We start from the raw sequence: 16,718 nt of genomic DNA, 5'->3' as shown, positions 1-16,718 counted from the left end.
TAGAGGACGCTTATGTGCTTATATAGGATACAATTATATGGTGGTGGTGACGCTGCTGCTGCTGCGTTGGGCAGTGGTGCACAAGCACAAATACAGTAACAACAAATCTCAACACATGTATCAATAACATTGTGGCCTTCAAAGAAATAAACATAACAGCCAACGATTCAGGCCAAAACATTACCTTTTAAGGCCACAGTGTTATTGACGAATGTTTTGAGTTAAGTTGTTATAACAGGTCACTGCTATGGCTCGAGTTTTTCTTACGGGTCAGCTGCTGTTGACGTCCTGCACAAGTGTACTCGTGTATCCGTCGGCACTCTTCTGGAGAGGTTTCTATCACCCAGATCTGGCCGCGTTGCATTCCTGCTGATCTCACACCATTGGCAAACAAACTTTCTAACCTGGTTGAAACTTCCCGAAGTCGAAAAAATATAGAGTGAAAGAGAATGTCATGGGTTTGAGTCACACCGTTCTTCTGACGATTAAGATATGTCCACAAAACAAGAACATCTCAACATTTCTACGAGAGACATCTGTGAAAAAGAGCTTCATAGTTCATCGGATTCCTCCAGTCTAAATATTCTGATTCAATGCTTCCATTGTCAGTGGCGAAGGCTGACACTAACATACATGATACATTCAGACCCCTAATCAATTGATTAACTGTGATCATCTAGATTTAATATCCATTGATGGTTCCATTTAATTTGTCACGGAGCCATCAACTCGATGAAATAAAGCAAACGCGTGCACACAATGAACAGCCAAAGACAACTTTATTCAGCTCCATTCACATCAAGTACACCTCTTCACAGATATCTCAACCTGTGCTTTTACAGTATATACATACAAAATATTCTCGAACCTATTAAATAACCTGCATCTGCAATTTCATTAAATTCTGATACACCTTGGATCATTAAATTTGCATAAAAGCGTTCGTAACAATATTTACAGCTCAATGGGACATTAAAATTCAAATCGGTTGACGGCGTTCTGTTATGATAGTGGTTGTATATCTTTAATGATTATTTAAATGCTCTCAGTACATAATTTGAGGGTAAAATTATAGCAGTAAAAACCTTATTTAAAACATTTAAATATATTTAAATCAAGTGGCAAAACCTATGCAGACTGAAAATGACACAGCAGCCATCAGCTGCAGTCAAAACATTAAGTGCACAGGCTTAAGACATTACATAACCACAGTACAATACGTCTTAACATTTTAACTCGTGTGGTACAATCTATTTCAGTGTGTATTTCTCAATGTTGTGACAGCCCACACACAGTGTGTAAGTAGTGCAATGTGTAAAGGTCAGATACATTTTTGTCTTAACATTGCCGTAATATTTTAACAGCGGGTTTAGTTGCCAATAACAGCAGTAGTTTTCATTGTTGAGCTTGTGTGATGATTTAAATCTCAGTTCTGCCCTATTCTAGATTTCAAATAATCCTTGAATAAAGGATTGTGATCAAATCCACCCCCAGGACATTACAGCAAGAATAGGCATGCGCATGTACGTGTGTCTACAGGGGGGAGTGGTGGTGTAGTGGTTAGTATACTGCGCTATGAACCCAGGTATCTGGGTACGATTCCCAATCACCGCTAACATCAGCATCCCGTGACATTTGAGCTGGTCCTGGTTCTCTGCATTAGTAAACTCAGCCCAAAACGTGTAATTGGTGCGGTGTGTAAACATCGGCACTATAGAGACAAAGACGACCAGGCATGAGGAGCTGTGCTCCGCGATTCCTCATAGAAGCCCACCATCAGCACTTTTTATATGTCTCCGTGTATAGAGCAATGAATTTGGCAGAACATATAACATCCATCCATCACAGTTGAACTGTGGTGCTCTGCCTTAAAAAAAAGTATACATACAAACATTACGCACACATGCACAGAGCGTACAGTCAGTGCGACAAAAACGGACGCGATGTGGGACAAAGAATTTGGCCAATAAAATCTAAAACATGCGCGCTGTAATAAGAAAAAAAAAACGTTTGACACTTTACCATGAGTTGCATTACTAATGCTATTGTACAGGCTGTCATAATGGTAAAACGTAATACATAATGTACGTCTTTAAATGAGGATTTGCTTGTAGTGCACATCTGAAAACCGCAGACACACATGTGGTGTTATACGGGCAAAGATCATGCATTTGGAATGCGGGCTAATGCAACAGCAGCATTGCACAATGGTCGGAATAACAGGGACATTACAGTGAGCTGCGAACAGGAGAATGAACCCGAGAGTAACGCAAACCGTCTCATGACATCTGGCGGCTTGTAGCTCCAGTGTCATAACAAACTCCACCTCGTGTCTCTGCCAGACTCAGATGACCCGTCGTTGCTGGGAGTTTTAAGTGGCAATCGGAATGTGGACTGATGAATCCGCAAGTGGAATTCATTCCCTCCTTCAGTTGGGAGTCAGAAACTACTGTGGCTGCCTGCCATCGTTTTTTTTGTCAAATTTTACACCAACCAAACGTCCGTGACCTCACCAAAAAGTTACCTTGGACATCAAACAACAGGAGCATTTGGTAATCCCACATGATGCCGATGGACATTTATGATCTTATGGATCACAATCGGGTAGAGCGGTAGCACAGTGATTAGCGCACCGTATTATGATTCCGGTTACCGGAGTTCGATTTCTCTCCACGATTAACATTCGGTGGCGAAAGATACCTGAAGCTGCCCCAGGCCACCCTTCACCAACCCGCACTGTCCAGCGTGATGAAGGATGCTCATGCAACCACCCCCATGACTACCACGGCATGGGAAGGCCTTTGTCAGTAAAATTGACTGACAGCGCTATAAATCGTCATTGTTAACAGATAACAAACAAGTTTACGTTTTCAGCAGGGTGATGTTCCAATGTTGCCTTAAATACTGAGCACTATGTTGGCATTTCCGAATAAATGTAATGGATCACAAAGCTATGGAGAGAAAACTCATAAACTGACATATAAAAGTCGTAAATTAACGGTTAGTTTTTTCAAGGGAAACCAAAACTTACAGGTGTTGTTTCAATGCTTATCATACGTTAATTTATCATTACTTTCATTGATTATTCTACTTCTGCTCTGACACATGCGTTAATTAACTCTACACTATATTTTTTCAGTAAGAGAAACAGGTAATCCGCGATCACGTGTTTATATGACGGTTTTGGCATTTACTCAGGTCATAATATACATTTTTTTAACCATTTGACAGCTTTACAGGAGTAATACCATTATTCATTTAAACACTGTACAAATGAAATTAAAACATGGCTGAGAAGTAAAATCACATCAAGTGTCAGATCTCATTTTAAAGTACAGTGGTTTGCTTTATGTGCAAGTTCAGACCCATTCACGTCAATATTTCTTCCGTTGTAGGAAATCAGTAGCGCGTACGTACAAACAAACGAGCCGAGTGATGCCAGAAAGCAATCACATCTCCAGTGCACGTTTCGTATTCAAGAGAATGTGGTATAGCCCTTCGAACTATAAAGAGCTCAGAAATATCCCTGCTGAGTATTAAGCACGCACGTGTGCAACATGTCAACGTTACGGTATTTGTGCGACTGTAAAACTGCACCTAAAACACAAACTTTGCTCATCAAAGAAAAAAAAAATTCTACCACATTGGGCCGGATTCATATCGTGGCAAAACAATGGAAATGCACCACCTTTGGCGATTGTCCCTATCGATGGTAAAGGAAACCTTTGCTTGGCTTTGCCAATATATATGTAAATATATAAAAACCGGGCATTCGCCAACACATCAAACGAGCCCAATATTTTAATTATAGATCAAATGCATAAATCTTGACTTAAAGCTTTCGTGACTGCAGGAATTCATATCAGATGCATAATCGCGCCAAATAACTTGTGCAATGAGTAAAACCAATGTCAACTTTAATAATAATGCAGCTCAACGGAGACCTGCATTTGCATATAAGGGGAACGGCTGAGAAATTTACAAGGTAGCCCAGACCATTCAGAATGAGTTCAGTGTTTGTTGTTGTCCTTCCTAACAAGAATCCACCCGCTACAAACGACTCAAAAGTGTTGATCAAACCAATGGCAAAAACGTGGCAACGCAAGCAGGTAGCGTCTTTATGCGAGCTTGGAATTTCAGCCTCGTGCCAAAAAAACCTTACATTGAGAGTACCCTATTGTTGAAGAATATTGCATATGCAACATCGGGAAAAAAATTCTGCACATGCAGACGTGCAATAATGAACAATACATACCATAACAACAGCCCATGTTCCCATGAATGTAATGTTACGAGCCTTACATGGTCTCAAGTGTATTTTGTCCCGTTTGCCACCATCAGACGCGTCGCCTCCGAGGAGCAGACGACTCAAACTAATGATGGCGTGAGGTTGCCTGGCTTTGGCATCAACGCTGGCTTAGATGACACCCTGCCTCGTCACACACAGGGCGTCACACACACACACACACCGAGTCAGCGTAAGCAATGTGCAAACACAGCTACTCTTTGTGGCAGACTAATTTGAAAATGTTGCCATCTGCTATAGGAGAATGGTACGTTGTAATATTCACACACATTATAACATAATTCTAATTTGTGTGTGTGTAGCCTTGACGATGATAATGTGCTCCATTCTTATAGATACCGCCACGAAATACAGCAATAGGGAATTTTTTTAAATATATATAAAGGAACATATTAAATCTTTGAACACTATTCTCTGCATGATGTTCAACCATCACGTTCACAACAGTGAGAAGAGGCTCATTAGAATCAAGTGGGGTATCTATAAAAGGGATCACCCTGTATAGTTAACGGCCTAAAAAAACTGTTTGCTAGTGCAGGCACAGTATAGTGAGCACCCACCTGGCACCGTGACCACCCGAGACGTCATCGCGAGACCCCGCCACGGCATCTTTATTGATCTGTGATTGTCGACATGGGCAGAGAGAGGCGCTGCGTTACAACTCGCGGAACCTGGACTACAAGAAAGGGAGGAATACCATAGGTGTCCCCTCCAACGGTTATCACAGTCATCCAAGATAAAAGCAACGCGAGATACACTCTTGAACCCATCCTATTAAGTGGGAAAATTAAATTGACACTGTAGGATGTGCGAAATATATGGAAGAAAAACATTTATAGATGTAAAAACAAATTTTCTTGTTTTTAGGATGTTATTTGTCCGACACCGAAGCATTGCTGTGCAGTAAGTGACGGCTGCATAATTAAATACATATTTGAGTGTTGTGAACTGCAGAGATGTTAAAAACCAAACAATAGCTTTTCAACAACACTTGTGTTCGTGTGGCTGGGACACACACACAGAGGTTTTCCCCTCTGTTTTCTCACTGTGACACCTCCTATGAGCACAGGTGACTTTGTACGTTGTGTTAAAGAAGTTCCACGTACATATGTGGCCAGAATGCTGGTCTCATAGGACAGAGTTTCTAGCCAAACAGCAGTTCCATTCCTTCTAGATTTGAAGCTTTCGTGACTGCAAGGATTCATACTCTTAGTTCTTTCGGTAAAGTCACGTAGGTAAAAAATGAAAAAAAAATCATTGAGTTTATTATTTTATTATTTTATTCATTTTTGTTATTTTTTGTTAAAATTAATTTTAATTTCATTTTTTACCCACGTGACTTTACCGAAAGAGCTAAGAGTATATATAGCAGTTCCATTCTCTCCAAAAGTCAAGCACCCACCTGCCAGGCATCCTGCTCAGCCAAGTACTGAGGTTTTGTATGCCACTGCTGTTGCGACTCTTCTTGCCCTGCAGCTTTGGATTTGCCTTGCTTGGAATACATAGGCACCGACGGGGGAGGCCTGCATATGACATGAACCGCGAGACACAGGTGGGGCACAGACGTGCTATTAACACTACAGCGCCGAACTGCTGATCCAAATCATTAAAAGAGATATGCTTCCCGAACGTGCAGGTGGTATGACCGAGATGTGTCGGAGGGAAGTGCGAGGATTTTGAAAGCATTCAATATTTACTTGGGCAACGACCTGCACTGCCCAGTCCACAACTTAGGGCTCCCGAAATTTACGGTGCCCGCGTTGAGACACGATATCAAATACGCAACCTTATTCTGACAATGTGATAAAAGCTGCCCGCTAAGCGGTGAAAAGGATGGCGGATTTAAAGCACAAAGGGTGTGATGCAGATGATGGCGGAGGGCCATCTAAACTGTGGTTGAGTGCTCCGTCTGCGGTTTCTCATTAGCTCCTGTAAAACAGAGCAAACTGCCAACTTGAAATGGCCCATTGCCAAAGCAAGACCGTTAATGCCAAATTAGGCTAATTTTCATCGCCCGTGGTAGGATGTAACGAATCACCCTCCCACAGCAATTCGATAAAGTATCACAATTCAGAGTAACTATTTTATTTTTAAAAAAACTTATATTTGACGATGGTTTTTAACAGATTGTAATTATAGTTTAATATTTCATTTCTCGTTTGATTGAGTTTGTTTTGCTGCTAGCCAAAACTCAACGTTAACTCATCATTTGCATATGATTTGCCTGAAGTGTAAATGATCGTTCATCACACACAAGATTCAATGCTTATATCGTGAGTGTGAGGATCGATATTAATTTGTGAATCGATGAATCGTTACACGCCTATCAAAAATACTCCTGTATTCACGTTGTTTACGATACAATGAACAAACGGGATGCGCTTATTTAAAACAAGTTCACCTTGTGGGCACTATTGTAGAGACTTCAGAGCCATTTGTAAACTGCAATGGGAAAATGAGCAACAAGACAATCACGACTGATATCATTTCACAATATCACAAATACTGATAAAGTTCACGTGTGTGTGTGTGTGTTTGTGTCACCATTGCTTAGTGGCAAAGGGCAGCTGTTGTCATTGTTGTTGTACCAGAACACATGGAGGTTATGGACAGAGTAAGAGCTGAATGAAGACATTTATCTGAACAACTTAAGACTGGTAACCTACGTGGACTTGGCTTTGAGTCGCTGAGGCTTTGGGAGCACTGGCTTGAGGTGGAATGAGAGGTCTAAAGAAACACAATGCCACATCAACAACATAAAGGTTTGCATCACTCAACAGTTAACATAGATAACATTCAAGATTGTTTGTCTAATGCCTTTTCGGTGTACTGAGCAGGCTAGCGCCGAGATCCTCGGCTTCAGTCCAGGCAGCCGCCAATGAAAAAACCAGGATCTCAAGAATCAGTGGTCTTAACCCGGTCACCAACGACTTTAATATTAAACGTGATTGTCCATTAAAATTTGGCTTAATTCAACTTTGAGAACTAATTATTTGCTTTGACATGTGATTATCAATCTGTGCACGATTGGAACCTCCTTGTAAAAAAAGGTGTCAGTTTTGTTGCCAGATAAAAGGGTCAAAAAACAATTATCATATTTTTTACTGGCAAAGGAGGTTCCAATGGTGTAAATGCTTACCCCGAGCTCTAATACTCTGATGGTGCATTGTCTTTGAGTTGTGTGCCTGTTGGCATCATCTGGTCCAACACCATGTGAGACTAGGCTCTAAGAAAAGCTGTCTCGGGTGTGGACCAATCAATTTCAAGGACAGTGCATACATTATCAGAGTTGTGTTTTTTGTTTGCATTCCAACCGCAGGTATTGTGGTCAATGCAAACATGACTCCTTGTAAAAAAAGGTGTCAGTTTTGTTACCAGATAAAAGGGTAAAAAAACTAGTATCAATCTGTGTACGATATCGAAATGGTGTGCCCCTATTGTGGATAAAGAGGCTGACCAAAGTGACCACGGAAGTTGTTCAATGATATCATCTTCATGGGTCATTCTCTGACACGTGGTCCTGCACTGCTAGCTGCTTGGGCGTTCAACACAAATGTCCACTATGCCTCAAGACGTGATGGCGATAGCGCAATTGGTATATACGCAATTTGGGGAAACACGATAGCTATGGTTAGTTAAGGACAGTGAGTAAAGTATTGAACCATTACCTCTTGGGTATATTTGTGCTGCTGAGATCCGATGCCTTGCCATTGTGATCGTTGTCTTGAGATGATTCCTAACAAAGTTAAAAGATTGTGAACAACCGCACTCACATTGGCTGGCCACTAAAGAAGTTATCACGGCATAGGTGAGGGCCACTCATTTCTATAGCAAAGCAAAAATCATGGTATGCGAGTGTTGTTAATATTTCAACAGAATTTCGAGATACATTTGGATGCTGTACAACTTCAAATTCTCGTATAAATTGTCTTGTCAAAAAAAATAACGAAAGCATTATATGCCAATCGACAAACAATATAATTTTTTTTTGTAAAATGTCAAATCAACTTTTCTACAGACATCCTGTTACTGGTAGGAACCCACTGGTTCCACCAGCCCACAGGGGATTATTGTGTCCGTCCGTCGTGCAGGGAGGCGCTGGGTGGGGAGGGTGGGGTGGAGCTGGGTGGGGAGGGTGGGGAGGGGCTGGTGGGGAGGGTAGGGAGGGGCTGGTGGGGAGGGGTGGGGCTGGGTGGGGAGGGGCTGGTGACCCCGTGGTGCCCTTATAAAACTCAACGTTTAACCTACTCACGCCGGCTTGTGCCCGCCCTCAAAGTCGGGTATTTTTGCGGAAAACACCACGCCGCCGTTGACCCTGGCCATTGACCGAGCAACCCAACGTTCCTACCAGCTCCATCCGCAGGAATGTGTTCAGTTCCTTTGTAAACGTCAAAACAGCGTACCATCAACTGCGACGATGGTTGAAATTTGGATTCTCCTTTGGGCGTTGCTTTGGTGTTGCCAGAACTGTAATGGGGAAAAAAGGTTGTGCTTTTCACAAACAATATTGACATCGGAGAATCAGTGACACGAATAACATTACAACTGACGAAGCGTGCGGCAAGACGGGTCGGGGCTAAACAGGTGTGGAAGCTGTTTAACGATGGGGGTTGTGTTTGAGAGATGAAAGTGCATGGACTGATGTGTATGCAGATTAATCTGTTACAACAAATATTTTCAACAAAGCCTTTATTCACTTCTCTAAATAGTTTTTTCTTAAAAAATGTCACGCTATCACGCACGCTGGCATCGTGGTTCACGCACTGCACTTTCAACCCAGCGACGTGATTTCGATTCACGGCCACGGCTAACACTAACCAGTGTGAAGAATGACCAAACAACTCTCATGACTGGACACAGAGTGGAGAAGCCATCATTCTGCAGTGGATTATATGTATGTGGAACTTATTTTTCGCACGATACGTAGCCAACCGTGCTCATTGGAGGTACAGGTGAAAGACAACAAACTAAACACAAAAAGCAGTTCGAAAGAAATTAGTGATCAATCTAGATTTGAACCTTATGGCGGTACCCCTGGGTACCATAGTAACATAGTACCCCGGCTCTCGAAGAAGGTGCAGCAATTTTTAGTCTGTTGATGGTCGGCGATGCGGCAATTGACTCATCTTGACGAGCTGTACACGATGCACCACTACGGCGCGTACGAGCATTCAGGGTTTCAGCACAATCGTCCTCGCTGTGTTTCTACATCGCGGAGTAGCACTGATTTTGGATTGATTGGTACCCCAGTCGTGGAGTTAAGTACACCCCTGTGAAAAGTAGTGCCCCAGAAATAAAGTATTTAATTGCCTCAGCCATTTTGTATTATTTGGTACCCCGGGGTACCGCCATAAGGATCATTTAAAATTTACAAAGTAGTTGCATAATAAATATAGGGTTGGGATTTATCACGATCAATCATGAGTGTATGTGTGTCAATTTCAGGATGTACGGGTCCAATGATCATTTAACTATATTTAACTTCTTTCACACAGTACGTAGCCAACCATACTAATCGGAGGTGCGGGGGAAGGACGACATTATATGCAATCAATCAGACCGAGGAAGCCCAAAAGAGCTGTGCATGGGGGTGAGTCCTCACCTGCACTCCTGGCTGCGCTGCATGCGCTTTCTGCGTATGTACCGCCGTCTGCCGAAGAACGCCGCCACAGCCAGCACCGGAAGCAGCAGCAACAGCAGCCACAGTAGCTGGGATTTATCTGCTTTAGCATACCAAGGCAGCGCAGAAATGTGCAGTAGAACGCGGTACGAGCGTGAATGTAGCACAAGGCAATGATTGACGCATGCCACTCATCCACCCACTCATGGTATTGGCAGAATCTTGGAACTCTCTGGCAAATGGCATTATGGGGGGGGGGGGGGGGGGCATCCACACCCCACAAGGGTTGCAGGAGCTCAAGGAGAAGGCCCCCAGCACCACCACTTTCTCAGCACAATTTGGGATGGGCAGTAATTGCTGTATTACAAGCAATGCCCAAATCCCCCCAAAAAAATAAAAAATTAACCCGTAAAAACAACGTTTTTCACTATAAATCCTTTATATGCGTGGCATCGGTTTTATTTTATTATTCATTTCTGTTTTTTTTTAGTAAGAGTTTCATTTTTATCACATTGGTATTTTAAATTAAATATGACATTTTTTCTTCCTAAAAAGTGGAAAATTTTGGGAAAAAAAATTCACGAAAATAAATTGTCACACACAACGAGTCTGTGTGCAAAATGTCAGCTCGATTGGATCACGGGAAGTGGGTTAAAAAACGACCGAAAGATTTGCACGGCCGTAAGCGCGCAAGCAAGCAAGCAAACTTAATATAAAGGCTTTAAAAATGATATAAAACATGAAGCTCGGGTCATGAACTCCTCCACTTTTCCAGGTCTTCAATCCATGGATCAGCTGCTTGTGATTAAAGCCCACCCAGACTGCGACTTTCTCAATCCACAGAGTCTTCATTGGATACCCTCTGTTTCTAGTTTGTAAAGATTGCTGGATCTATTGATGTGCTTAAACAACCGCGTATTTGTTTGTCTAATGATGGCTAGGAGCTAATTGTGGTCAACAGAATTTCACGAGTTGTGTGTGCTGTCACAGTAACTTTTCCAAAGCATTTCATTTCGAATCCTATTTGCTGTTGTCATCTTCCGTTGACAAACTCCATTCCCTCTTTACGCGACACCCATTAGTCTACATTGTACTCAACCAAGCCAATGCAGCAGTATAATGCAACGTGACAGGGCACGATGTAATAGAGCTGACACAGCGCAAAAGATACACAAAGAAACCCAATAACATTCATGCTAAATTTAACGTTACGCAACCCGACTTAACTGTAGTGTACACATTTCTAAAATATTTGTATACATGTCATTACATGTTTACGATGCGTGTGGTCGGCAAAAGATATTTGAAAGTCCTATTTGGCCCTTAGTAAATGATACGTTTACCACTGCTGGCTTATGGAAGCCCTGAAGCCACCACGGATTCCACTGGTACCATAAAAGCAAATAATAATAATAATGGTATCGCGAATTGAATCATTGAATTGTGAAGGGTGTACATCATTACGTTCCTTGTGCATGGCGTGCGTGCGTGCGTGTGTGTGCGTGCGTGTGTTGCGTGCGTGTGTGCGTGCGTGCGTGTACGCACACGACCATGCGTACCTTTGCAAGTGGGCCCGCTGTCTAAGGAGCCCCCACAGCCTTTAGAAGAACAGTCCGGTGGGGCCCAATCCATGGAGCAGTGGCAATGCTTGTGGTTGTTGCAAACCTGGCATGGAATTGACCAACGGGTATATCTCAACGACAGCAGTGAATTCCACTAAGGCAATCCAAATACTATAATTGTGATACATTGCAGTTATGTGACAGCACCTCCATCTTAGTGCGGCTGGCTACGTACGGTGCGAAAGAAGTGCAACGGACATACAATGTATCAGTTTAACACGTAGGCTTAGTATTGCAGAAAGAGTGGGGGTGTTAATTTTTGCACGGAGAGGCAGCTAAGTAAGTGGCTTTTGAAAAAATATAATGATGATTATTAATTTATCCAGAAATGCCACACTGGGTACAAGCACTCTTTTTCATGTGGATTCCTGCTCTATAGGGTTTTTATTTTAAAGCGGTGCGCCCGGAGAGAACGCACCACGTGCGAGGAAGGACAAAAACCACACTCACCCCACGGCCGTTGCACTTCGTGGTGGTGTTGCAGTCGTAACCGAGAATCGTGTCACTTTGGCACTTTTGATCGTAGCACACCTGGCAGACACAGAAGGCAAGTTAAACTCTTCAAACATCGCGAAACCTGTCGATTACTCGAAAATCGGCCAACTATTTTAAAGGACCTTCCCCTAAAAAGACTTTTGCATTCATCGCCAAGTACATTAACTATTACACGGACATTACCGTAGTCTACGGATTATAAGATGCTCTGGATGAAAAATTTAGATTTAAAGCTTTCGTGACTGCAGGGATTGATATTCTTGGTTTTTTCGGTAAAGTCACGTACCGAAAAAACCAAGAATATGCTCTGGATGGTTAGATGCACCCCAAACATGTGCCCGGAGTCAATAAAATTTTACAAATCTGGTCACACAACACTTTTCACGTGATAAGACGTACACCCCAAACATATTATTTCAAATACACGGAGAGAAGCGTTGTCCTATAATCCAGAGATTGCGGTATCTAAATCTACACAGTTAATTCTACTGGATGTTGATACGGCAGATCACCTGACTCACAATCCAGAAGCTTACAGCTTCAAATCCTGGTTAGAAATCACTCGGCACATTATTCCTTCCTTCGGGGGTCGATAAAATGAGTACAACCTTGTAGGAAAGCACAACAATGACCATCCTTGGGAGAAACCAATCCCCAACATAGGAATGTGGATTTTCCACCAATGACCCAGGACCATCAACAGAAATGAGCACCTATCAATAGTCAATTGAACATGAAGACACTTGGGACTTTTTAACTTGTGTATATCAGAAGCATGGACGAGGAACACAGGCATTAGGGAAAGTACGCAGGCTAGAGACATCATATGGACTCATCTTCGTGGTTATTTCGGTAAAGTCACGTAGAAGGGAAATAATAAAATAATAATATAATAAAACATAATAAAATGCAATTCTCATGACGTTTCGGCCACAACGCAAGTAGCCGTCCCTTCTACGTGACTTTACCGAAAGAACCAAGAAGATGAATCCCTGCAGTCATGAAAGCTTTGAATCGAAATTTAGGGGCATATCACTAGATATGGCTCAGGGATCGGAAACCTGTGGGCTCCTGAGCCGCGTACGGCTCTTTAAGGACCGCTTCGTGATGTTGTTTATTCAAGGACCACCGTCTTGCATTTACCACACAGTGCATTGCGGCTCTGGAAAGATTGAGGAGTTTTTCTTACCCAATTCGAAAAAAATGGCTCTTCTTGTTCTTTGGAATGCCGACCCCTAATATGGCCGGATGGTTAATATTAACGATGGAATGGCAGCGGAAAACTGAGAACACGTCAGGCAGGATGTCTACTACGGAGATGGAGTGATGAACTCGGCTTGCGTGCAGGAGAGCTAAAGGATTTTTGCATCGTGACTTCATCTGAGAAGGCGACGACTTTGGGAGGCATTCATCTACCAGTGGATAGATGATGAGGATTATAATTATGAATGTGGTTGAAGGAGGCAGCATCTCACCAGGCCAGAGCCACAGCTGGTTCCTGGCTGCACAAGGCCCGGGTCTGGAACGTCGGGCCCATAGTTGTAATCCACAGCACGGCAGCCCTCGTAGCTCACGTAGTTGGGAATGTGTCCGATGAGCGGCTCGTTGGGAGTGTTGGTGCAGATCAGCTTCCCGCACTTGACATTCCTGCAGAGCCAAGAGTGTTTCACGGTGGTGAGATGTTAACTACCTTGCCTGGTATACAGGAGGTCGTGGGTTCAATCCCGACTCTAATGCCTGCTGTATATTTGGAGTTCGCATGTCTCTCTCTCTCCCTGTGGTCATGTGGATTTTTCTCCGGGTCCTCTGGTTTTTCCCTCCAGATTTAGAATCAACATGCGTCTAGTGTAATTTAGCTGCTATAAATTTCCACATGAATGTACAAAAACCGTAGATGAGGTGTGGGCAGGAGGACTCAGCCCCCTACGTTTTTCTTTACGGGAGAAGGGGATCGTGTAAAGCGTATCATGTACACGGGGCACTTAACGATGCATCGATTCATTGATTGAAATTAATTCTTGTAAAATCCCTTTCCCCCCCCTCCTCTCCTTCCGCCTGCTTGGATGAGTCCCGGTGTGCTCCATATCATCGATGTCCCTGGAACTACCGCCCGGAACGTCAGAATGTTGATCAATATCCGTCAATGTATGATGCGAGGGAGGATGTGGAATAAAAATAATATATATTTTTCATCAATTCTTCTGTTCATGATCCAAGCCCTAAACCACAAATGTGTGAATCAAAAGTGTATGCTGTCACATTTATGCTAGAGGCGCAAAAAAAACTATAGAACAAGAAACGATACAAATATGAAGGTAAAAGTGAGAATCTTGAATTGAATCACAACTCTCCAATCGTGACAATTTGTTGAATCGCTGGGAGAGGGAGAATTGTTGAAATGCCATACTGGATACGATGCTGAGAATGTCGCTACTGTATTACTGAACGATCCACGGTCGCTTATAATTGCACGAGCACTCGCTCACTTACCGTGACTGACAGGAAACAGGGGTTCCAGCGGCGTTCATTCCACAGTTCCCAAACTCATTCCCCTTCATGTTGACAATTGTGAAGCAGTGATCGGATGCAGGGACAGCGCCTGTAAAGACCAAGCGAGGACAATGACCGTGGTCAACTTAACTCCAGCCACTTCACTTTCAACACTCGACGAAGCACGCTGAAAAAGGTGAGCACATTTACAAAGCCCGTTCTCAATCGACTGCTATAAAAAAATATCTAAAAATTTTTATTTTACCAGGTAGGGCCCACCAATCTATATAGCTTTTTTTCAGAAGCAACCTGGTTACTAATGATAGCTCAACGAAGTGGCTCATCACGTGGAAATTTATAGCAGCCAAATACTCTAAATGCATATTTTAAGTGTAGCGAAGGCTCAGGGTGTGGTTAGGCACGTACTGTGGTTAGGCTCAAAGTATGTTACAACTGTAGCTAGGGCTGTGGTAAGGCTCATGCAGTGGTTAGGCTCTGGCTGTGGCTATGGCTGCAGTTAGTCTCAGGGTACGTTAGGTCTGTGGTTAGGCACGGAGTGTGTTCGGGCTGTGGTTAGGACTGAGGTTAAGACTCGGGCTGCAGTTGGCTCGGGAGAGGACATGGAGGCTGTGCGCTACCCACCGGGGCCCCAGATGCTCACGCACTGCGACGTGTACGTCTGGCAGACGCCGTTGTAGCAGTAGGCGGCGGCGTTCTGGCAGGGGTGGCCGTTCTGCAGGAACGAGTCGTCCGGGCAGGAGGGGGCCGAGCCGGAGCAGAACTCGGGCAGGTCGCACACTGCCCTGGGCCGCTCGGCAAACCTCGCCCTGGCCCACAAACTGCCAGCACCAAACACAAAGGTTAGGATCTCCTCTGAAGCAGTGTCCTTCATCGCAAGGCCCGCGGGCCACTGGCGGCCCCTGGTGGCCTTTAGTGCGGCCCCTGACGTGCGGCCCCCGACAATACACAACACGTGAAAACACCAACCATCATCATCGTGCTGCTGCCAAACCCAACAATGGTTCCAAATGTGTGGCGGCCCTCACACTGATGATGTCTTATTGGCGAAAGTGCCCCCCCCCCCCGCCCCCTGAAAATGAGCGGATGCTGCATCTGGGCTGGACCCACAGAGCGACCAATGTAGAAAGAAAAAGGTTGCACAAGGAAGAAGACTTGATACGGGCAAATTTCCGATGGACTCAACCAGGACACACAGTGGATTGGCAGCCCCTCACTCTCTTCAGCCCTGCCTGTTTTTTTATGGAGCCTCACCCACTTGGTAACTAGCCCTGCCCACCGCACAATGGGAGTGTCTCTCCTGTCACAATTTCTCATGTTGGCCCCACCTGCTGCTCACAGTTCCTGCCTACTCTGCTGCCAGCCCCCCGGGGCTCTTTTCCCAAATCATGACAAAGATATGTTTAAGTAGGAGCCAACACCCTGATTATCACAAATGCTTTGGGCCAACTAAAACAGGATTTTTAAAATCCAGAACTAATAAAAACACATAAATATTTTTTTATTACAAAGCTACAAGATGTTACGCTAAAATGACCAAGTTACGTGGCGTTGTCATGGGTGACTGGGCAGAGACCAAAAGTTTGCTACACTTGAGAGCCTGGTTGATTCACAGTCGGCTACCACCTCAAAGGTTCAACTTCATCTATTTAGCAAAGAACAGTGCAATGCGTGCGATGCATAGGAAGGCGTAACCACTTGTCCGTTAAGGGAGCGAGAGTTTGCCAACGTTTGTACTTTGGACCATGAACTTCGTAACGACTTTCCCGCAGATAAAACAAAAGCAAAACAATAAATCGTTGAGTGAGAGCAACGGTAACGAGGCTCTATGGATGTGCGCACGAAGTCTCTGCTGCAGGCAGAGCGAGAGGGGGAGAGTGTGGGGGTGACCTCTGACCTGGCAGTCCTTGCAGCAGGAGCCGTAGGCACAGCGCGCTCCGGATCGCAGCCGGCAGGTGCGGGCGTCGCAACATTTGTTGTCGCACTCCTGCAACACAAAGACAAAGATCACCCATGTAGCCTTCAGCAAAGCCCGAGAAGTGTTGTTATAGTGAGCAACGATTAAAGCCAACATGGAGAATGAGGGGGTGGGGTGTGGATAGCACCACATCCGGCCCACATTCACCTCCCTCAGTGATGATGTTATGTATGTACGTTTGTTGAACTT

The 16,718-nt window shown here is 44.0% G+C and overlaps 1 protein-coding gene across 1 annotated transcript in view; it reads right to left on the bottom strand.

Annotated features, from left to right (window-relative positions):
- Positions 1-762: 762 nt before the first annotated feature.
- Positions 763-16,718, bottom strand: part of LOC133351581 (disintegrin and metalloproteinase domain-containing protein 9-like) — a 40,860-nt gene continuing 24,904 nt past the window's right edge. Inside the window, 15 exon segments of the mRNA XM_061566895.1 lie at positions 763-4,429; positions 4,867-4,925; positions 5,709-5,829; positions 6,708-6,748; positions 6,973-7,033; positions 7,975-8,042; positions 8,710-8,773; positions 9,909-10,029; positions 11,486-11,591; positions 11,999-12,079; positions 13,519-13,690; positions 14,534-14,642; positions 15,176-15,332; positions 15,334-15,372; positions 16,449-16,538. Of these exon segments, the coding sequence (XP_061422879.1) occupies positions 4,369-4,429; positions 4,867-4,925; positions 5,709-5,829; positions 6,708-6,748; positions 6,973-7,033; positions 7,975-8,042; positions 8,710-8,773; positions 9,909-10,029; positions 11,486-11,591; positions 11,999-12,079; positions 13,519-13,690; positions 14,534-14,642; positions 15,176-15,332; positions 15,334-15,372; positions 16,449-16,538 (1,350 nt within the window). The 3' untranslated portion in view covers positions 763-4,368.

Source organism: Lethenteron reissneri, chromosome 38, assembly GCF_015708825.2.
Source record: "Lethenteron reissneri isolate LAM-NWPU_2019-01 chromosome 38, ASM1570882v1, whole genome shotgun sequence".
NCBI lineage: Eukaryota > Metazoa > Chordata > Hyperoartia > Petromyzontiformes > Petromyzontidae > Lethenteron > Lethenteron reissneri.
Note: the sequence above shows the minus strand (reverse complement) of the source record. Positions and strands in the feature narration are given on the sequence as shown.